General features: G+C 43.3%; 1 protein-coding gene across 1 annotated transcript in view; it reads right to left on the reverse strand.

Annotated features, from left to right (window-relative positions):
- Positions 1–387: 387 nt before the first annotated feature.
- The window catches only part of HS6ST2 (heparan sulfate 6-O-sulfotransferase 2), a 557,112-nt gene continuing 533,614 nt past the window's right edge, over positions 388–23,885 (reverse strand). The window contains exon 2 of the mRNA XM_068250945.1: positions 388–4,454. Within this exon, the coding sequence (XP_068107046.1) occupies positions 3,758–4,454 (697 nt within the window). The 3' untranslated portion in view covers positions 388–3,757. The remainder of the gene's footprint in view (positions 4,455–23,885) is intronic.

A 23,885-nucleotide genomic window follows, 5' to 3' on the forward strand; every position in this document is an offset into this window, starting at 1 on the left:
GAATGCAAAATACTACAGGCCCCAAAGTTAATAATATTCAGATAAAGCATGATATTCAGCCCCAATAGAATAATCTAAATCTGGCAGGTATACTCTAAATCCTTTCATACCTGTACTGATCTGTGAATTTACTGAATTTTGTAATGCAATTTAATCTGTGCTTTAAAATCAGAGAGGGATCCCTGTAAGGATGGCCCCATATCATTCAAAAAAGTGATCCAATTTTATAGCAACTCGATACAAATGATCAGTTGTCCCCAAAAAATAAAGCTTTTTTTCATTCATTCAAGAAAGCTGATCAAATTTCCTGTTTGTTTTTTTTTTTTTTTTTTTTTTTTTTTTTTTTTTTTTGACAAAAGAAGAATTGGGAGTGTTTTGAGTTTTTTTTTTTTTTTCATAATTGGAGAAAAATTTAACGTGTGTGTGTGGAATATTGTTCAGATTTTTGAAATGTTATGCTGGGAATACACAATGAGATTTTTCAGCAGATTTACGGTCTGATCGATTTTCTGATGGATTTCAATTCACTTCTACGAGATATTGATCAGAAAAATTGTCAAAAATCAGATCAGACCTGTCAGAAATTATGTATCGAACCATCTAACTGCCAAAATATCTCATGGTGTATTACCAGCATTATAATCCGTGAGAAAAAATTGACTGAAATATCTTTTCAATTCAAGAACTGCAAACATTGTATGGTGTCTGGCCACCTTAATAGTGGCTTCAATGCAGGGTATGAAAAAAAAAATTACTTTTGGCAATATATCTCTTCAAAGGTGGCCCCACACACCATACAGTTTTTTTTTTTAAATTTCTATTTTTAATTTAAGAATTACAATACATTTTTCTGCTTGGTCAGATTTTTTAAATGTTACAATGTACCACACACGTGTTCAATTAATTCCCCAATTATGAACATTTTTTTAAGAAAACTGAAAAAAAATTGCTTGGGTTTACACTAATAAATGGACACTATACCCTACACCATTCAATTTTCATAAAAATTGATCAGAAAAATCCACCACTCCTGATCGACTTATTTGGAAAAACACAGAAAATCTGATCGTATTTGTTGTTCAAATGAGGAGAAAAAAAGACAATAAAAACGATTGGTTGTCCTGAAAAACTGAAAGCTCTTTTTTTCTTTTTATTGCCGTAAAATTGGATCATTTTGGTATAAAGTGTGGCCACCTTTAAAGTTCATCAGAAAATATTAGATAACTTTGCACATACAGATATATTCATGTTTGGCTGTTTCTTACAGGATTTAGATGTTTGTGAAACCCTATCAATTAGTTAATGTTTACAACTCGTTTAACACTCATGCTCCATTACAATGGGCCTAATTTACTAAAGGTGGGCATACACTGGTCAATATGGCCAGCAGCTGGATTCCACTCAATTGGAGAGAGGATCTATCTGCTCGATGTCCTCCACAAACTGCACACAGACTTTCCATCAATTTTAGCATGAAATCTTGAAAATCTGTGTGCCTGCCAGGTCCTAGTTTCCCCCTCTACACTGGGTGGTCCCGGTCTCTGCTTCTCCCTGGGGGCTGCTCCATCTTTATTACTTGTGTCCCTGGGCGAATGTGGGATGTAATGCAGGGAACAGACACTAGGGGCACTGTGACCACTAGAGGCCCCTAGTGCACTGTCTATCCCCTGCATTATGACGCGGAAGTGAAGACCCCAGGGAGAAGCAGTGACTGGGCTGTGAGTTGGACAGTGAGAGTACCTTCATCATTCACCGAATCTAATGCCGCTAGCACAATGCTCCCGATCAACCAAAATGTTATGCCTGGACCGATCAACCCTTTTGAGTGATTTCAGAAGGAAATCACTCTGTCGGTCAATTTTTTTAGGCCAGATGCTTCCCCAATTTCTCACTCGTTTAATCAGAGCGATCAAATCAGCCATCTATCAACATGAGTGTATGGCCTGCTAAAAGGGACTCTAGTGATCCTGCAACAGCCGCATACTATAAGCGAATGTTGTGTGAATTTGTGTCTGTGTGAATGCGGTAGCGTGAATCCGTCCACAGCAAAATAGTGTTCTAAAATATTCTCTCTGCTGCAATAGATTGACATACCACAAGAAATCATACAGGAGCAAACCATATTTTGCTAGATTGTTGCGGAAAAGATTAAATAGATCCACACAGCTTCCCAGATTGTCTTTTGCTCATTAGTTGCAGGATTCAGTGTGACTGTAAGCAGACAAGAGAAAGTTTTACTTAGTGTAAGACTTTTGAATAAATTTCATATAATACTTTCATTGTAATGGCAATTTACCACCACACTCAATGTTGGGGAAGACTTGTGATTTTTATATAGAGTAACCAAGCAGCTCGGGGTGACCCAAACCCCGAGCTGCTTAGTTACTCTGTTGTACTGGTCCAAGCCCTATCCCATACAGCCATATCAATCCCTGCCATGTACTGATGAGGACCAAAAGTCTGAAACAGGCTGTCTACATGTGGGGTTGGTGTGGCTGTATAAAATTTAAAGCTATAGGCTTGCTATACACCAGCGGTTCTGGATGCTAGCCTGGCTTACAGGGGCATAAAGAGAATTTGCATATTCAGTAATGGTGCAATGTGGGTAACCACAAATGTTCACTTGAAGCTGAATTATTGCAAGTTTCCTTCTGTTTTAAGAAGGTAAATCATACCAAGCATTGCTTTTTACATAGATGACATTTTGGGACCCATAAGTAAAGTACAAATAAGGATAACTTATAAAGAGTTGGGAAACAAGTTTTTATTGAATGCTCTGCCAGACTGTCATTCTGCTTTAAATAAATCCAGGATCGCGTGGGTTTACTTCAAATATTTTCTTTAAACAAAATCTCACTGTAGGTGCATTCATGATGCAAAATCATCAATTTTTGAGCACCTAACAGATCTTTGGGCCTACTTATCCCAGGAGATGAAGCCTTAAAAGTCACATTTATAGGTTTAGAACATCAGTCTGCTAGAGGTACACAGACCTGAAATAGATCTGAAAGGGAATCGTTATGGACAGGCTAAAGATTACAGTACAGATCAGTCTCCTAATATATAATTCACATCATATCTCGTAACAACTTGCTTTGATCCACAGCATACTGCATTGCTAAGAAAAGAAATTGCACGGGGCAGTATAAAATATGTACCCTCATTCCACTCTAAAAAGCAGTCCATTCGTGAAGATCCCCACTTGTTCTTGGACCACGGCTTGCCACCTTTTCGCTATGTATTGACTGTTTGGTAAAAGTACTGCATAAAGCTTAAATCAGCAATATATTAAACAGTATCTCAAATACATTTACATTTGAAATGGATTCAGTATCCCCTCCTGAGAATGAGCAAACTTAAGATTTTAAGCTTTTTTTTTTTTTTTGTATAAAATGGAAAACAGAATTTTGTTTTTTACATCAACATGAACTATGGAACATAGTCTGATGGAGTGTTTTAAAGAATGTTAAAATGCAAGCAGGATCCCGTGACTCTTTGATAATTAGTTCTACTAAAAGACGATCATTTTCTTCTCAACCTTAGTCAACTAGGTCACCCATCTAACCCCCTTGTACAGTATAATTACATTAATTAATGCAAAGGCATCTGCAAAGGCAACTGATAAATGTCTTCAGCTTCAAGTGTATACGAAGCTCAAAATCATTTGGAAAAGGTCATCACCTAGTTTTTTCCCCCCCTCTTTTGTTAGAGATTTTATTGTACAGTTCTACTAGTAGACTACAGACCATAAAATCTACTACCGCCACTTCTCAACATTCCCTATATAATCAGCAGTTGAGTTATCCATCTCGAGTTTGTGATTTGCATGTTTTGCGCGCATGATTTTACGTTGCTCCTGGCGTTTCCGTCGTGCTTCCTGGTGTTCTTTTTGTCTCATAAATTGGTATCTTTGTAAGAAAAGGTCTTTTGCATATTCGTATAACTCCATGTCTAGAAAATTTAATGTCTCTATACGCTTTTGTGTCTGGCCATCTATTTCCACACTTGATGCCCTTGTGCTGTTGAACTGAGTGAAAGGAGAGATGAAGTTCATGTTGAAAGTCTTTTCAAACAGATATTGCGTCTTCCTCTGGAATTCTGTAAGGCCGAAGAAAGCCATGCGTTTGAGGTTTTCTTTGGCGCTGTCTAGAAGCACCTTGTTCCTTTGCTCCTCCGGCATCACGGTCAGGTTGTAACATCCTACCAAGCTCAAGTCAGCCAACATACGGACTTGTCTGTTATTGGCCAGATTGTACGGGCAATCCATAAACTCCTTCAGTGAGCAGCCTGACCAGTCATCTCCAGTGTAACAACTGGGTAGCTCATCAGTTGTTGGAGATCTTCCATCACATACATGTAGAGAAGCTTTCCAGGTTGCACCTCTTTGAACGTGTCTCCATTCACTCAAGTAGCGAGAAACGGGATCCCGAAGGATGGTTATGTAGTAGAAATTCCTGTAAAACATAAAAAAAGTTTAATTTAGATCTATTATATATTAAGTTAAATTATAGCAATTACTTGATTAAGTGATTACAAATATTTAATATCAAAGTAAAATAGTTAGCTACATTAGAGAAGAGGACTACACCATTACGCTCACAATTTTAAAATTTGATGCAGCTGTTCCAGATAATTTCCCTTTAGAAAGGACAGTTACGTGACCAGCAAGGATGAACAAGATCAGTGGTGTGAGAAGTGAAACTGTCCTCGAGTGTTCGGGAGCGCTGACCTTGGCAGAGAGGATCTACCTATTCAGTAGGAGACCTTGGGCAAGACTGCTTCTGCCTATAGAGCCCATCCTAGTGGCTGCAGCTCTGGTGCTTTGAATCCACCAGAAGAAGAGCACAGCATAAATGTTATTTGTCTTTGTTTGTTTACTTACCCATTTGGCCTCTTTTCGCCACTGCACTCCATCTTCCTGACTTCTGGCTGTGAAGGTAGAAAATTGTCAGGAAGTTGGAGAGCAGTGTACATCACAAAGGCGAGAGGCAGCAACATTGGTAAGTTGTCCCTCTCTGTCACTGCTCATGTCCCCTGAACAGTATCTCTTTTCACAAAACTGTCTGCCCTCATCTCTAGTGATCAGGATCCTATTGCCAAACTGGCAGGCAGTTGCAAGGAGAGCGGGCATTTTGCAGCTAGCTCTTACTCCCTAGCAGAAAGCCATAACCTGACCCCACTGACCTCCTTCCGCTGTTGCTCCGAGATTAAAGGACCACTAAAAAATTTAAATACATTCAATTAAAAAACATAAAATGTACCTTTCTCTCCGAGTAGAATGCACTATAATTTACTTATAATTATTGCAGTCAGTTATCCAACACAAAACTAAGGCTTAGGTTGTAGTGCCCAGAACTTCTATTGTCTCCCTTGTGCAAGAGCAAACACAAAGCTCACATGAATTACTGATTGGCTGCTGTAGTTTGGTATTATCACATGAATGTGAGCTACCGGTTGGGTGTCATTCAGTTGCCAACAATGACTGAAAATTACGTCATTAGAAAGTATCATATTAGTTCATATGAAAGGTTAAAATTAGGGGCAAAACTAGACTATGATGAAAAGTCAACGATACTGTTGGCCATTTAACAGAAAAAGGTTTAGGCTGTATTCACAGTGAGACGTTGCAGTTTAAAAGGAATCTGTACTCTAAAATTCATACAATAAAAAGCATACCATTCTATTCATTTTGTTCTCCTGGGCCCCTCTGTGCTGTTTCTGCCACTCCCTGCTGCAATCCTGGCTTGTAGTTGCCAGTTGTAGGCAGTGTTTACAAACAAGACATGGCTGCTAACAGCATGTGATAGGCTGAGAGTAGCTCAGTGTGTGTCATACAGAGCTTGGAAGGGGCCTGGAGAGGGTGTGTATAGCTTCTATCCTATCACAAGCAGACCTGCACATTCCAGCCTGAGTCTGACAGAGCCGACAGAGGAAAAAGAGATTAGATTATATAACAGAGATAACACAGCCACTGTGCAACTAGGAAAGGCTGAAGTAGGCCAGAGCACATTAGAACAGGTATAGGAACTTATAGGATAGAAGAAATAAGGCTGAAAATTTTGTTACTGAGTCTCTTTAATGTGACGTTAAAGTCGCAACGTGTCTGCGTTAAGAGGTAATGCACTGCAAGCAGCGAGTTACCACAACGCAACATTTTTTGCAGTGTGGTAAACTGCGTTATAAGACTTTATAACGTGCAACCATACCGTCCCACTGTGGATGCAAGCTTAGAGCTATCAATAAAGCCAATTAGTAAGGGGTTAAGATTAGTGTTAGGAAAGGAGGAAATCTGGGTTACGAAAAAAAAAAAACCATACATGACCTTGGTATTAGTATAGATAGATAGTAGAAAGGTTACTCTGTTTATCTAGATGTCAAGTGTCTGGTTACCCAGGTGTTGGGAAGACATTGTTTGGAGGGTATGCATGCATTGCATAATGTTTTGGGAAAGAAGTAATCTACTGTGTATCGTTGTAAAATACTGCAGTTTATCCTTTTTCTTTCCACCACTTTAGTTGTTTTAATCAACTGTTAATGTGAACAGAGGCCCCAATCACAGTATAAAATAACGCAAAAAGTGGGATCAGCGCATCACCAGGCCGCCTCCAAATGGCCTCTGATCAGAGATGCACTGAGCCCCCCCAGGAACTACAAACGCACCTTGAACCCAAACAGAGGCTCTGCATATACACCAAAAGCAAAGCTGTTAAGTGGGAGCAGCTGACCAAAAATGAATTAAATTAGTACATAGCAAGGAAATGAACAGCGATACTCTGGGGGGGCTCAGCGCATCACTGATCGGAGGCGGCCTGGTGATGCGCTGATCCCACTTTTTGCGCAATTTTCAATTTTACTTGGTAGCGCGCCCAGGCTATGCATAGGTAGGATTTAGTTAGTGTTAGGTCCTCTCCCATGGAGGATTGACTTTTTCGCAGTGGGAGGGACGAGTACTTAACAAGTTGCATGCAAGCTGTTACAGGAAACCAACATCCTCCAGTGGTAGACAGGTCATGTGTATGCTAGGTGTGTATTTTATCCCACAAGTGGGGCTTGCACTCTTTTGCAGGTAGGCACTCATCTGTTTTTAAGTAGCGCTGTTCATTTCCTTGCTATGTACAGTATAAATAAGTTTAAAACTGTTTAAAAAGAGAAGGTAGTGGTGAACTTACCTCTCCGCCAGTAGCTATAGATACTGTAGTGTTGAATTTTTCAACAAATCATTTATTAAAACACTTCACAAAGCTGCAACGTGTTGTGTGCGTTCAATCATGCATCATCAGGCAATAGTGTGGAGCAAAACCTAGTCAGAGGCACTCCTAAAAGATCATATCTAGTTTTTGCTCCAAACCACTAGCTTAACAATAGGGGAAGCAGCCCCCGCCCCCGGGGGGGGGGGGGGGCTTGCTCAGTCATTTTGGGGGGGCAGGAGGGGAGAGCTTGGTAGCAGGTCGGTGGGGAGGGGGGGACAGTTCCCCCCCTCCCTCACCACGGGCTCTCCCCTCTGCACTTCCCTCCTGCCTCTATGTAAGTGTTAGCAGCGGCGGTGGCAGCAGCAGCTATAATTACCTCCATTCACCACCGGAGGTTGCCGATCTGCAAGGGCTTCACATTATTTCTTGTTAAAACAGGAAGTAATCTGAAGCCCTTGCAGATCAGCGACCTCCAGTGGTGAATGGAGGTAATTATAGCTGCTGCCGAAGCTGCTAACACTTAGATGCAGGAGGGGAGCGCAGAGGGGAGAGACCGAGGTGAGGGGGGGGGGGGAACTGTCCCCCCTCCCCACCAACGTGCTACCAAGCTCTCCCCTCATGCTGTGACCCCTCCTGTCCCCATAAAACTGCCATGAGCATGCCCCAGGGTGGGGGCGCTCAAATTCTTGCAAATTCTAGTTACGCCCCTGCTCCAAACTATTGCCTGATTAAGAGAGATTAAACCATGCGAAACACGTTGCAGCTTTGTGGAGTGTTTTGCATAAACGATTTGTTTAAAAATTAAACAGTATCTGTGTCTACTTGCGGAGAGGTAAGTCCACCACTACTTTCTCCTTTTTAACAGTTTTTAACTAATTTTATACTATGATTGGTGCCTCTGTTCACATTATCAGTTGATTGTCTAGTCCACTCTTGGAAGAGGGTTGATATCCTCATTTTTCCTATCTACAGAGAGTGGCTTCTTAACCAGAGCAGGGTCGAGTAATCTCTCCACCTGTCTGCACAGTGGATGCCTTTGTGGTAACCCACGGTTGTGAGTATAAACTTTGTTGCGACCCTGTATTTTGATTGTGTATTCTCAACATACTACACTATTGTTGGCACTCACTGTTCCTTCTTTGTTTTGTTTAGTTGTTTTAATGTACCAATGTTAAAGCATCTTGTTAGTGCTATAACTTATACAGAAAAGCCAACCTGAAAGGAGCCTCTCATTGGAATTACTGAGCGGAATCCACTGACCACATCTTTCCTGCTCATGTCCTGGAAGCACTTACTTACAATCAGTGTGCTCATACATGCCTATAACAATAATTAGCATTATTAGAATTTATGGCCAACCAACCCGTCCATCCCATGAACTCTGCATACGGCGCAGATTGAACGATGAATAATAAATAGTGGCAGCCAGAACAGACACATTGGCTAAACGCTACAGAGTTCTTGTCTCATAATCGAGTTTTTATAGATTAGTAGACTGACATGATTTAAAATGAAATTAAAATTCATGACTGTTATTATCTTCTGCCTAAGATGGCTACGCATGCGAGTAGACCTAGATTTAATCAATTAGCAGGATGCAGTCATCTCTACTACACACATTACGGAAAAATATTAATCAGAAAGTGGCAAAAATTTAATTATGCTTTTTTTTCTATTATTATTGCAGGGTGTTGAACTTTGTGTTAATCTAAACTAACAACTAATCCAACTGTAAAACTCTACTTATTAATGAAGCTCACACTTCCTATTTCCGGCCACTAGATGTCGCCAGCTCACTCTGAATTAATGTTTAATTTACAATCCGTTCACCTATGCAGCACAATATTGAGTGGTTCTTTGTGCAGGATAAGCACATTCAGTTTTTATTAGAAATGCTAGATAGGTTTAGTGAGATATAACTGGAACACCACACCATGCGATGTCTAACAGCATTAGTGAGACTCCTTGCATCATTAATCTTTAACAATGAGTCCCTGCCCAAAACCATCCAACCTATGCCTGCCATAAAAAGGCATTATCTATTGCCAGGGCTTGCCTGGATGTGTAAATCGCAGACTGCTGACAACACACATATAGCTCTAATTGCAGCATCACCGGGATCAGCACAGATTTCATGCTAAACAGCTTTCTGATGCGCTCATTTGCATGGATGGAGATTTTGATTAGTTGAAATCATTTTTCAAAGCCACTATGCTAATTGTTTGTTTCATCATGTAGATGGCATGCACAGGAAACAAAGAGACAGGTGAGCTGTGTATGCGGCTGCCTAAGTGTCCACTGCACAAAATTACACCAAGGGCGAGATGTGGAATGCAAAAAAAAGGGAAGAGCAAGTGCATCTTAAGGTGGCCATTAATGAAACAAATCTTTGAACAATCAATTCATTATATTGATCGGAAACTATCATTCAGGCTTATTAACCTCCTTGGCGGTTATCCCGAGCTGAGCTCGGGGTAACCCGCGCAGGAGGATTGCTCAGGCCCCGCTGGGCCGATCTTCAAATTTTTTTTTATGGCACGCAGCTAGCACTTTGTGCATAACTCAATCGTCGCCGCCCCGCCGCGCCGCCCCCCGACCCCTTGCGCAGCCTGGCCAATCAGTGCCAGGCAGCACTGAGGGGTGGATCGGGACTCCATCTGACATCACGACGTCTGTGACGTCATCGAGATCATCGCCATGGCGACGTGGGAAGCCAAGCAGGAAATCCCGTACTGAACGGGATTTCCTGCTTGCGCAGATCGCGGGAGGCGATCGGAGTAGTTAGGGGGATGCCGCTGCTCAGCGGCTATCATGTAGCTAGCGCTAGGCTAGCTACATGATTTAAAAAAAAAAAAAAAGTGCTGCACTGCCCCCTTGCCGCAATAATTGGAACGGCAAGGGGGTTAAAGGACAGGGCAGGATTTCTGGAAAGGCCACAAAGGCTCAGGCCTTGGGTGGTTGCAGCCCAAGGGGGCACCTGAGCATGAAAGAGGGGTTGCTACATGTGAAAATGGGGATCAACACATGAAAAAGGGAAAATGACGCCCTACAGAGCTGTACATGAAAAAGAGGCACTTCCCTTCATGCGCATCGAGCAGTTGCTTTTATTCAGTAACCCAATTTTGTGAGAATAATAACCATGCCTGTTTTTTACATCCATCATATTATTGACCAGATTGGGCTCTCGGTGTCTCTTTGTTTTGTTTTTTCTCCTCAAGACACAAAAATGGCCTTAATTCTGGTAGGGTTATCAAACAAATGACCTCATTTACAGTAATTTACCTCATGGTGTAATGACATTTAGCAATTCTGGTAAGTTTTAGTCATGTTTTATACCTCTTGAGGTAAATTTATGAGATAATTCGAGGTAATTTGCATTAATTTTACCGAAAATAGCTATTCTCATGGAAATTATGGGACATGTTAGCACATAATTTACCAATCAGTTGACCTGCCTGTGCCTGGAGATAAAGTCAATTTGTATGCATTTTGCAGTTTTGGAGTTCTTATTGCTGCTTTAGTGTTGGTCCTATTCAGGCTTTATAATAGAAAAGAATAGTAGAAATAAAACTCCAAAAATTTACTGGAATTTTTTTTTTTTTTTATAAGGGACTAGTGACCTCTGCCCGTCTAAAAACGGGCTAGGTCTGTCACTAATCCGCTGTGCGCGCACTCGCCCACCCGTCGTGCCCGCCCCTTCTGGCCCCGTCCTCCTCTGGCTCTCGGCAGCGTCTCTGCATCTTGTCCCTGCACATGCGCAGTGCAAAAAGCACTGACACAGGGACAGACACAGGGACGCTTGCAAATTATTATATAGGATGCCTATAAATATTCTGTCCAGTGGCGTAGCTAAGGAGCTGTGGGCCCCGATGCAAGTTTTACATTGGAGCTCCCCAAGCACTCTATACATAACAATTGATACGGCGCACTAAAACTTGCCAATGTCAACCACCGTGTCAGAAGTGCAAGAAGGGGATGGGGAACTGCTTGTTAATGATTACTACTATTCAAAGCATCTATTGAAGTGATTATAATGAGCACAGGACCAATAGAGAGCTAATACTGCAGTTGGAGGGCCCTTTGGGGCCCCTCCTGCCCAAGGGCCCCGATGCAGGCGCAACTTCTGCAACCCCTATTGCTACGCCTCTGATACTTTCATAGGTTGCTACAAAATCAAATACACCTTCCCCCCTCCAAAAAAAAATCTTCAAAAGACTATCCTAACTTGTAGGAGACAATTAAAGATTACTATTATTTATTTACTGCATGCTTACCGCTGAAATACCGCATGCTTTATCTCACTTTATGCATTTACCTCATGTTTTACCTAATGTTCGGAAATGGAGAAAAATCTTTCAAAATTGCTTAAAAAGAGGAAAATATCTACAAAAAATATTGACCTCACATTGACTACTAAGCATTGGACTCAATTCTGGTAGCTGTCAGTGTAGTGCAAAGCAGCAGTGCCAGACAGAGTTGCCACCTTCATGCAACACCATATGAATAAACAGCCACATGTAGGGCTGAGCCAAACTGCGGAGTTTGTGCCTTTAAGAAAGCACCTCCATTGACGTGCATGAAAATTGCGGTAAAATAATATACATGTTTATTTTAGCTCCATCAGCAACCAAAGTGGACTTTTTTATATTATGCAGATATTGTTGCAATTTTTCTGAAGCTTAAAATTTGCATAATCAGGATCAGCAGTGACTGCATTTTTTAATCCAGTTTCAGGATGCATAGAAATTGCAACAAATCTGTCAGCAACTCCAAATAATTAAAATTCAATTTATCATCTTTACTCAGAAATTGAAATAGTAAATGAAATGTAGAGGCTATGTTCAAACCATGTGTGTTTTAGAGTAATATCTGCATAATACAAATGCATGCTGTGCATATTGTCAGGGCCGCGCCTGGGCGGGTGCTGCGGGTGCATTGCACCCAGGCGCCTCTCTCTGACAGGCGCCGCCCGGCCACTGCTCACCCCCTCTAGCCGCCGCTCCCTCCCTCTAGCCGCGTCAGACCTCGATCAGGCGGCGACCAATAGTGCGGGCGCTAGGCCTTAGCACACTGCACTGATATGCGGACATGACATCACTTCCGCATATAGAGCGGGTGCATCCGGCGCCCGCTGACTGAGGTCTGATTAACTGCAAGGTGAGGGGGGAGCGGCGGCTAGAGGGGGGGGTTCCCTGTCACTCACTGCCTAAACTGGGGTTCCTGTCACTCACTACCTAAACAGGAGTCCCTGTCACTCACTACCTAAATGGGGGTCCCTGTCACTCACTACCTAAATGGGTTTTTTTTTTTTTTTTTTTATAAAAAATGTTTTTGTTATAAATAGTTTTTTCTTTGTTTTGAACATGGTAATGTCTGTCTACTCAGTTTATTTATCTTTAGATTGGAAAATGGATTGAGTCATTGCTATGCATGGAAGAGGGGTAGGAATGGGGTATCACATGCATGCGTAAAGAGGTGGACGGTGTGGGTGTGATTAGGCAGGACATGGGTGTGGTTATGTGGTTAGGCGCGGTTAATTTAACCACTCCCATAGGCGCCAGAGCAAATCTTGCACCCAGGTGCCAGGCACCCCCCTGCATATTGTTGTACTGATTGTTGATCTCTATTGTTGATGTGCATTGTCTGGTAACGTACTGTGTGCAGTGCATAACTGGACCATGCTCGCATAAACCAGCACTTCTCATGAGGTTTATGATGCGAATACACCCTAATCATTATATCTTGCATGTAAATTGTATTTTTAGTCGGGAACTGAGCTAATCAACAGCATTTCCTGGCGATATTGGTTAATGTAGGAAGAAATGTTTGGGTGGCACAAAAGCTTTGTTGCCCAAGGGATCGGGTCCCAATACTCGACAGGTGACATCAGTGAGCAGTGTATGGGTCTTTAGGCAGTCATTAGATTAGATCATTTTAGAAGCTTGCAACTTTCTAGTTTATCATATTTCATTTGTATGTACAGATTTTACGTTATGAAAGATATTATTGTTTCTATGTGTAAAAGGGTGTTTCTGTAGAGGGAGTGGTTAGGGTTAGGCGCCACCAGGGGAGGGTTCTGTGTGAAAGTAGGGTTGGATTAAGCTGTATTGTTAAATTATGTAATGATTTTTAACGTTAATAAATTTTCGTCATTATCTCCTGTCTGTTTTTACAACGGTATTTATTGTTAACCAAGTTTGACAACCATGTTTATTGTATCAGATTTCGTTATCCACTGACGCCGTTTCGTTATCCAGCCGGGCTCTATTTTCACAGCGCCTTTTTTCATGCACATGGGGGTAGTGCTTTTAAGGCTAGTTCAAGCAACGGTAAGCACATGTATCCGCCATCAGGCAATCACCGCCTGCGCCAGATACCGAGGTTCTTGCTGCACAAAAAGAGATTATGTTCTTACTAAAATGAGAGGAATCAAGTTGTTTCGTAATGTTTTTCCCAATTAAATGTAAATGTTCCCCATGTAGATATAAAACCATCAACTAAATCAGTATGCTCTGTAAAGCAGTGCCAAAACTGGATTGTAGGAGATAGTTTAAGTAGCTTGTCAAATGTACGGCAAATACAAAGATGTGTGAGCTCATTGTCCCACTGCCCCCTCGCATGGCAACAAGGAATGTAATCAGCTACACAGCTAACAAGCGTGTGGGCTGCAGGGCTCAGCAATGTCGGCCAAGGATCATCAGGTCCTGTTCCCCGATGGGCATGTGTATGAGCCCTTAGGGTGAGGGTTAAGGCTAATAGTTTTAGTAAAAACCAACAGACCAAAGAAAAAAAAAATTAAAAATGAACCACAAATTCAGTACGTTTTTCTTTGTCTCTGCACCATAGTTATATTACAAAACACACTTACCAGTTGTAACGATTGGTGTCAGCAACACAGATTTTTCTGATTGGTGATCTGCAGAATCACCAATAATACAGATGCTATACCGAATTATGTGGTGACCTGCAGAATCACCAATAATACTAGTATAGCTAGACACAGGACAACCAATGTGGAATAGTGTTTTGGTGCGACAGCAATGAAAGAGGAGATCTCCCGAGAAGCAGGAGATTCAGACAATACTGCAGCCAAGAATCCCCTGAGGGGCAGGGAATTCAGACTGCACTGCAGCCAGTGAGCACCTGAGGAGCAGGAACCACTGACTGTGCTGCAAGAATGATCACCTGAGGAGCGGGTGAATAAGACTCTACTGCAGCTAGCAGACACTTGAGGAGCAAGAGTTGCAGACAGTGCTGCAAAGACTGATAACCTAGGGAGTAGGTGACAGCTCTCAGAAATTCCTCACTAATGGCTAGACCCACTAGTGAGGATAGGAAGGTCAGACAAGCAGGGTCAGCAACGAACGAACAGATAAGGTACAGAGACGGAAGGCTGATTCAGAGTAAGGTTCAGGCAGTGTCGGCAACAGTAATCAGATAGGCAGAAGTACCGAATCAGCAAACGGGAGAGTAGTCAGGAAAGCAGAAGATCATAACAGATAAATAGTAGCGATATAGCAATATCCTAGTCTAGGTGTGAAGTCCTTGGTTTCAACACCTGGGATCTAGACTAAAAATTTGTACACAGATATCACAATGCAATAGTACTTTAAGCTATCAACGGAAACTGGCTAAGTGTGAATTCCCAGCTCCAGCTGGTTCTAACACACTGTAAGATCTGACTAAGATCTGAGCGCTAGCAAGTTAGCGTTTGCAACAGCAGACAACCAGCAACTGACAGGCAGATCCTATATATACTCAGAACGCCCCACATCGCCGCCCCAGTCACTCAGCCAATCCGGAGCACTACTGGAGTCAGCTGACCGGCTGATCAGCTGACTCCTCTTTTACTTGCATAAAGGTCCTGTCGCCTGACGCGCAGCTCTCAATCTATGTGCACTAGAAGGACCAGGCAAAGCAGCCGCATGTAGCTGCGCGGCAGAGGCCGCCGGCTGATACGAGGAGATAGCCGCCATGCCGCTTGGCCATGCAGCGGTATCTCCGCTATCCTTTACACCAGTCAAAAAATTATCACTTGCCTAACACAATCTCACCAAGAAGTCTGCAATGACATCAGAGGTTAGGGAATCAAGACCAGACCAAGGCAAAAGCAGGCGAGGCACTGGCTTTTGGTGGGAAGGGTATCAATCCAGCTGTGGCTGGGAACATTTGAACAGCAGAGGCACACACTGCACCACACCAAGTAAGCAAGGTCTTATTTAAAGAAGCAGGGAGCACCAAGGTGCACCTATGCACATCAGCCTAAGCAAGTTAAAAGGTCAGGGTGCGCCCTGCCTTAAAGTGTACCAGAACGCATTAAAAGTTAAAAAAAAGTATACATACCTGAGGCTTCCTCCAGCCCCATCCACTCGGATCGCTCCCACGCCGCCGTCCTCCAATGTTTGTAGCTCCGGTACCGGGTGCCCGCACTTCCGTCAGTCGGAGCCACAGACAGTAGAAGGTTAGCTGATGCAATCATGAACAATAGTTTCAGAAAACACAATTCAACTATTTGTATGTAGCTTGAGGCCCATGACTAAGGGCCGGTCTTTTGCAGCCCAATGGAGATCCACCAGGCTGTTTAGAAGAGACAGAGCTGTGTGATGGGCTGCGAGACACGTGATAATGACATCATGGGGGTGGCGTGGTTGTGAGTAAAACGAGTGACGTGGATGCGGGGACTAGCCTTGTGGGGTGTCCGTTCTCATAGGCTTTCATTGGACACATTTTCCTGATCGGTCTGAGAAATGTGCCACGTTGGGACTCTGCGTTCGGTCTCGTGTTCCGCAGCACACAGATCAGCGTTCAATCCGTGTTCTGTAACAAGTGAAAGCAGATCCTATTTTTAACATAGGATCTGCTTCCTGTATTTAAGTGGAGCCTTAAATACATATCACATGGATACAAGCAAGTGTGAACCAGCCCTTACTTATTTGTCTAGCTCTTAGCTTCAGAGATCATAGCCGGTGCTTTTCTTACAGTATTCATAAGAGTTACCTGCAGCCAGCTACATATAACACAAATCCTCCACACTACAATAGCACGCAGTTCCCTGCTAAACAGCCGCAGCAATGAGATGCTTATTCACCCAGACGTGCCTGAAACGTTATAAAGTTTATTAGGAAGTCTTCAGGTCATTGCAGAGTTATAAGTTACGCAATATGGAACCTTCATCGGCTTCCTCCACAACAACACATTCATGATCTACAGCCTAATTGTTCTTATGCATACTGTAATTGCACAAAAAACAATACTAATAATTCTCCACCTATTGTGTGTGAAAACTCCAGATAATAACAGCACGCTGCAATAATGATGATTTGTTCAAGCTAAAAACTCCATCCATCTTCCTAAAATCCCCACTAGATGTCACATCTCAGCTGTGAATCAAGCACAAATGAACCTATTATATTAATTTTTCGCAGCCGAATGTTTGTTTGCGAGCTTCCCCGGCTCTGCTCCTTACAGTGAGAGTTCCATTAACCTATGGCACGCAAACATTACCCAGTTTATTAAGCAATGGTGGCGAGAGTTTGGAAGTGTTCATTAAATCAGCTGACATGCTCGTAAACCAGATGTATGCCTCTTTCCCAGAAGAGGGGAAAATAGTCATGGATACTTGTGCTGGTCCAGAAAATGGGCGCCAAATAACAGCAATAGAATATCGGTAATTTTACCTATATTCTATTATCCACTTTAGTACAATATCAGTAACTGCACCAATATTTTACTATGTCCTAACTAAACCTACTCTCACACAGAACCCTCCCCTCTTAAAGGGATTCTCTTGCATGTATAAAAACAAAAACTGACACTTACCTGGGGCTTCTATCGGCCCCATGCAGCTGTCCTGTCCCGTGCCGTCATCCTATGATCCTCTGTTCCCCATCTAACTAGATGAATAGAACTGCGGCTGCGCGCGTCATTGGGAGCTTACTGCGCTGACGCAGTACATGAAATCTTCGTACTGCACCTGTGCAGTAAGCTCCCAATGATGCACGCGGGAGCGAGCATGCGCGGCCATGCAGCTGCAATTCTATTCATCTAGATGAATAATTAGACCGGTGCTGGCGGCAGGGAACGGAGGATCGAAGGACGACGGCGCGGAACAGGACAGCTGCAGGGAGCCGATAGAAGCCCCAGGTAAATGTCAGTTTTCGTTTTTATATATGCAAGAGAATCCCTTTAATGCCTGAAACTAACCTTAACTCCCCCAGCTCCTAAACATTAACCTCCCTGGCGGTATGATTCCCGCGGCTGTGCGGCCGCGGGAGGGTTTTTTACACTTTTTTTTTAGCATGTAGCTAGCCTAGCGCTAGCTACATGCTTCCCCCCCCCTCCCTGCGGCGTCCCCTCGTATTGTCCGATCACCGCCGGCGCCGCTTGCCCATAAGGAAATCCCGTTCTGAACGGGATTTCCTTGAGGGCTTCCCCCGTCGCCATGGCGAGGAACGGAGTGACGTCATCGACATCATGACGTCACAGGGAGTCCCGATCCACCCCATAGCGCAGCCTGGCAGCGATTGGCCAGGCTGCGCAAGGGGTATGCGGGGGGGGGGGGCCCTGTATCGCGGCGGGTAACGGCGCATCGGCGGCGGTGATCAGACCAAACACGCAGCTAGCAAAGTGCTAGCTGCGTGTTTGAAAAAAAAATGATGCAAATCGGCCCAGCAGGGCCTGAGGAATCCTCCGCGGTGGCTTACCCAGTGTCCAGCACGGGGTTACCGCTAAGGAGGTTAAGGCCTCCCCCTCATGCAGCATACCTATGAATTGGCCACCGTGCGATGAGCGCAGTGTAAAGCCGATAAACTGCTTACCCTGCTCCTGCACAAGTCCCGGCAGTGCTAATTACTATTCCCCCTCCAGGCTGCCATGGATAGTGGAGGAAAGATGTAATTCTGCCTTCAGCTATTGCTGACGGCTGAATTACAGTGGTTTTGTAGTAATTTGTGCTCCTTCTTTTGACGGCGCCTAAGTTACTCACTAAGGGTCTCTATAGCCGTAATTCTTATTACGGCCCATGATGGCGCCAGCTGCGCCCAAATCTCTTGCACTGTTTTTACAGTGCTCACTCTGCACACACCTAACCCTTAAGCCCCCCCCCACGCCTAATGCTTAAGATTCCTCCAACCCTTAAGACCACCTCCCCCCACATCTAACCATTAGACGCCTTTCCCAGTCTTATGTTTATCGGATGCCTACATTTCCCCTTAATGCTGATATTTTAATGGGCACCCTGCCGTAACCGGTCAGATTGTGCAGGAATTGCACCAAATACCTTGTTTGTTCTAAAGCTAAGATCATACGATGGATTAAGGAGGAACATTAACATGAACTTCAGCCCAATCAGCAGCCGATACCCCCTTTTTCATGAGAAATCTTTACCTTTTCTAGAATAGCTTATCAGGGACATACAGTATGTATGGCTGATATTGTGGTGAAACCCCTCCCACAGTGTGATGTCAGGGCAATGAGGATGCCCAACCGACTGACTAGAGTGCACTGTTGTCCTCACCCAACCCATGGGAAGCAGATCTATTGGTTGTCCCCCCTCCATAGCAACAGACAGCTAGGGATGTGCCCCTACAAAACTTAACCCCAAATGGTCACCCAAAGGATAGGGTCTCCATCCCTGTGTACAACAGTAGTACTTTTTTGAGGTGATTAGATGGTTAGTTAGATCATTTCCGACATGTCCGATCTCCCGTTCAATCATGTTGCCGTTCGATTCCTGATAGAAGTGAATGGAAAAAGATAAGAAAACCGAGCGGAAGATATGAGAATTGAGTGGAGAACCGAGCAGCAAAATCTATCAAGCGGAGAATTGAGCAGAAAAAAATGAACAGTGTATGCCCACCATTATGTACAAAGGTTTGGTAGTGGAGCAGATCTGCCTGCATCAAGCTAACAAAAGTTGACTCAAGTAATATACCTTTAATGACTAACACTATATATTTTCTTGCAAGTTTTGAAAACTTTAAGTTTCTTCCTCAGGCAAATTACAGAACTGGTTCAGAACTGTACATAAGTTAATGTTACATTCACAGGCAATTTTTAAGGCTTGTTTTTAGCAGGCCCCACCAACTAGGACCCATTCTTGCAAAGGCCACAGAGGCCCAGAGCACAGGGGAGATGCTATCCAAGGACAGAGCTGCACATGGACATTGCAGCAAACAAGGACCATGTATCAACATGGGGTTGCATATGGATTAGTAGGGGGCTACTATACATGGATGGAACACAAAAGTTGGCCAAGTGAGGAAGAGTATAAATGTATTTGACCACTTATTAAATGAAACATTAAGGCAATGTCTAACCAGATTACACAGAGGCATTAACTATATAGTAGGGATAGGTTGAATTTTTTCTTAAATTCGGAACATTCTATATCAGCTGCTCCACAAAACAAACATGACCATGCTCATTAGTGATGATCATGTCTAGGAGAACTCCTGGAGAAGCATGAGATTTGTTTGATCAGTTGATAGATTTGCAAAGTTCTGATTTGCTGTGATCACATCCTGCTTTAGCACATGATCATGACTAGCAAATCAGAGACTTGCATATCTATCACCTGAACAAACTGATCACATGCTTCTCCATGAGTTCTCCTAGACATGACTATCATTAATGCTCATCCTAGATGTGCGCAAACTCCCCTCCATTGAGACAAACTGTGCCCAAGAGACCTATCGAATAACTTGAACGTGGTCACATGGGATCATGACTTTTATGCAAATTTCTATAACGGGTTTTGAGATTGAAGCCCAAGCTTTGTAATGTTTTCATAGTTCATATTAACGTTCAGTTGTTCAATCCAGCCCTGACTGCAGAAGAAATACTCAGCCACTTAAACCAGCAGCAGGATATGAAAACAATAATTCTGGCTTGATTAGGCATTGTTGTTAGAGTAGAGAAGATCCTAGAACCATGTGGAATTTGCTACATAAAGGAGACAAAAGTTTGAGCAATGAAATTAAATATGGCCCTGTCCTCAATGAGGTCACTCGTAAAGGGGAGCTCACTTCCTCCCTGGTCACCAGTGTTTATACTGCAGTGTGAATAAGTACAGTAAGCTGTGACTGGCTAAGGCTCTGTAACTTGTTATTACACTGAGTTAGGGCCCTTTTCCACCAGCGCGTTTGCGCTGGCTGAATCGCAAAAACACAAACCGCTAGCGATTTTACAATCGCTACGGTTTGCTTTTTAACATAGGAATCGCGGTAGGTCATTTCCACTACTGCGATTTGTTTTGTCGGGAACGCGAACGCGCGGCGGAGCGATATTTGCCGCGATTTTGCTATGCAGTGCATAGCATAGCAAAATCGTGGCCGCGAACGTCGGGGAATCGCCGCTAATTGCGATTCAGCAATCGCTAGCGTTCAGCGTGAACGCTAGCGATTGCTAGTGGAAAAGGGCCCTTACTGAAAAGAGCAATCTACTGGGAAAATCCAGCCTGACTGATTATATATTTTTTTCTGTACAAACATATGATTGTTTCTCAGTTCAACAGTAAATATTGGCTAGGGCAAAGCCCATCTGCCTTCTGTATGTCATTTAAAATTAAACTCCACTGAACAATATTTCTTTGGAATTAAAAAGCTCAGTACTAAACTCGTGTCTGAGCATTAAAGTGTACTGAAGTCAGAAATAAAGTTGGGTAATAATCCCAGTATCTGGAATCCAATGGTCTGAAGGCTTCCCAGATCCTCTTGCAGCCCAGGCTTCAGGCAAACGGTCCCTATAAACCTAGTTGGTAAAAGCTCCCGGCTGTGGATGACCACATCTGGACTAGGTATACACAAGGCCGGATTTATAGTTTTAGCACCCCTAGACCTACTTTCTTGTTTCCGCCCTTCCATGTGCAGCAGTGACCTCCCATTCCATCTGTAGCTCCCTCATCCATATGAAACATCCATGCAGAGCATCCCCTCTCTTTTATGTACAGTAGCTCCCCTCTTCTATCTGTTGTTCCCACTTGCAACCTTTCTTTTAAATTTGCAGCTTCTTCCTCCATGTGCAGCAACCCCTCTTCTATATTTAGCCATAATGCTAAATTTAAATTACATGCCTTCTTATTTCCTGTGTTAGGGAGAATTTATGGTCCCCAGTGGGAACAAGAGTAACATTTTTCTAACTTGCAAATCTTGACTGACCCTGAAGGTGAAATCCCTGCTTGCAAGTTGCAAAGGAAAGCCACCAGCTGCCAATCAGTGTCAATCAGCTGGCAACAGTGTCAAATTGCTATTTGATTGTCATCTGGTAGCTTTCTTTTGCTAGCACAGCGTTCATCTCCTGAGTGTGTGGAGATGTATACATTTGGAGAATTTACCCTTAATCCATAATGAACAAACTGTAGATTAGCACAGAGCAGTGAGTGACAATGGTGGGAGGCTTGACACTGGCAGCCCTAATCTGGCACTTCCAGAAGGATTTATTTTAATAAGGAAAAGAGCTGGCACATCCATAGTTAATCTTGGTTCCATGTAAAAGAATATGGCCAACATTTCGGAGCTACGTAGGACCCCTTCATCAAGGCAATGTTTGCTCGGAGCCTGAGGCAAAGATCTGTCTGCTGCAAAGGAAGTGGTAGTCTGGCTCCTTTAAAAACTCACAGAGAGCGATGTGTATTGGAGTACTTCCTGGGTCATGGCTTGGCTTCCTATTGGAGGAAGCTAGCAGAGGCGGGAAGCATGTTATCGAGGGGAAAATGCTACGAGGTTGATTGACAAGTCTCACATAAACAAAGCAGGCTAGCGACAAGCAGATTGTCGCTAGTTTGGCGATATTTAAAGGTGGGACAGCAGAGCGCAGGGGGAGCTAGCAAGTAGCAGCCGCGACATTGTGCACATGACTTGCCTCTGGGTCCTATTAGGATTTCAGTATGCCGCCTCGGGTTCTCTTTAACCTCCTTGGCGGTAACCCCGAACGTAGTTCGGGGTAAGCCGCGAAGGAGGTTTTCTCCGGCCCTGCTGGGCCGATTTGTTTAATTTATTTTTTTGCTCGCAGCTAGCACTTTGCTAGCTGTGTCAGCACACCGATCGCCGCCGCCCCGCGCTCGATCGCCGATATCCGTCGCGCCGCGCCCCCCCCCCCCCGACCCCGTGCGCTGCCTGGCCAATCAGCGCTGAGGGGTGGTTCGGGACTCCCAATGACGTCCCGACGTCGGTGACGTCATCCCGCCCCATCGCCATGGCGGGGGAAGCCCTCCAGGAAATCCCGTTCTTTGAACGGGATTTCCTGATCGGAGATCGCCGAAGGCGATCGAAGCGGGCGGGGGGATGCCGCTGAGCAGCGGCTATCATGTAGCGAGCCCTGCGCTCGCTACATGATATAAAAAAAAAACTGCTGCGCTGCCTCCTGGCGGAATTTTTTATACCGCCAGGTGGGTTAAAGCTGAATTATTGCAAGTACCTTCTGTTTTAAGAAAAAATAAGGAAAATTACATTTTGATATGTATTCAGAAATCAAGCTGGCAGTTATCAATCATTCAGCCTTCCAAATATAGTTTTCGCTCAGCTGATATGTATTCCACTCATTGCACCGAAAAAAATACCTGCCTAGTCAAATCAAATAACTGTTGGACAGAATTATTTTTGGTCCAAATGGAGCTCATGGGAACAGCATTTTGGATACATTCTAACTAGTTACAGGCCATAGATAGTCATAAATGAGTGCATGAAAAAGAGGCGCAAGGAAAAATGAGCATGGATTTCGTTAATAAAAATATTGATTATATCTACCGGTATTCTTCGTTTTTAAAGTATAGATGATGTATATTATTGTAATAATATTGCCGAATTAAAATTGTAAATGATAATTACTGATATTTTACTACATCTTAACCTAACCCTACCCTTACACAGAACCCTCCACTACCGATGCCTAACCCTAACCCCCCCCGCATAAACACCCTTACAAACATACATTTTTTACGTACAAAATAAAATATTTAATGTAAAATATGTACATACAAGCAAAATATTACAAAAACTATAACGCTGCAAGTTTCAAAACAATAACCTATTTCAAAAACTAATGTTCTAATGTTGAAAATGATATTTATCGAGCACCCAAATTTCTGCATTGGGCACGTATTAATGATATTTGCATTAGCGCCTGTGGGGAGCCCAAATAGTCCATTAGCCCCAGGTGCCCAAATTTCCTGCTACTGTCATAGCATCCTCCATTGATTTCCATTAGGGATAAAATAAGACACTGGTTATTTATTGAAAAGGCTTGTAAAGAGAATACCTGTCCTTTCAATAAAGCGGATGAGTCACAATGCCACTAAAGGTAAGAGAAATGCGATTCCTATGTCAATAGACCTTGTGGAAAGTAAAATTGCCCATGCAGGAATGTGGATGTTTTGATTTGAAAGGGCAGAGCGGATTACTAATGTACTCAGAGGAGGAAACCGAAGCTGGGTTGAATATTTACTTACCCTCTCCCAGAGTATGGCTGGTGTGCCGTCTCACAAATCAATAAGGGGTGTTTCCGCTCTGAGGCAAAGCATTACTTACTGTACACAGATAAATAGGAAGCCTCACTAAACACACAATTTACAGAGGCCCGCTCCATCTTCACACATGACAATCAAGTCTGGCTGTGTGTAATGAAAGGCCTGATTTATGACAGGATTCTGAGAGCGGCAAAATTGCTACAATTCCCAGTGAACATGTTAACCTATCTAGG

Source organism: Hyperolius riggenbachi, chromosome 8 (assembly GCF_040937935.1).
Source record: "Hyperolius riggenbachi isolate aHypRig1 chromosome 8, aHypRig1.pri, whole genome shotgun sequence".
Classification (NCBI taxonomy): Eukaryota; Metazoa; Chordata; class Amphibia; order Anura; family Hyperoliidae; genus Hyperolius; species Hyperolius riggenbachi.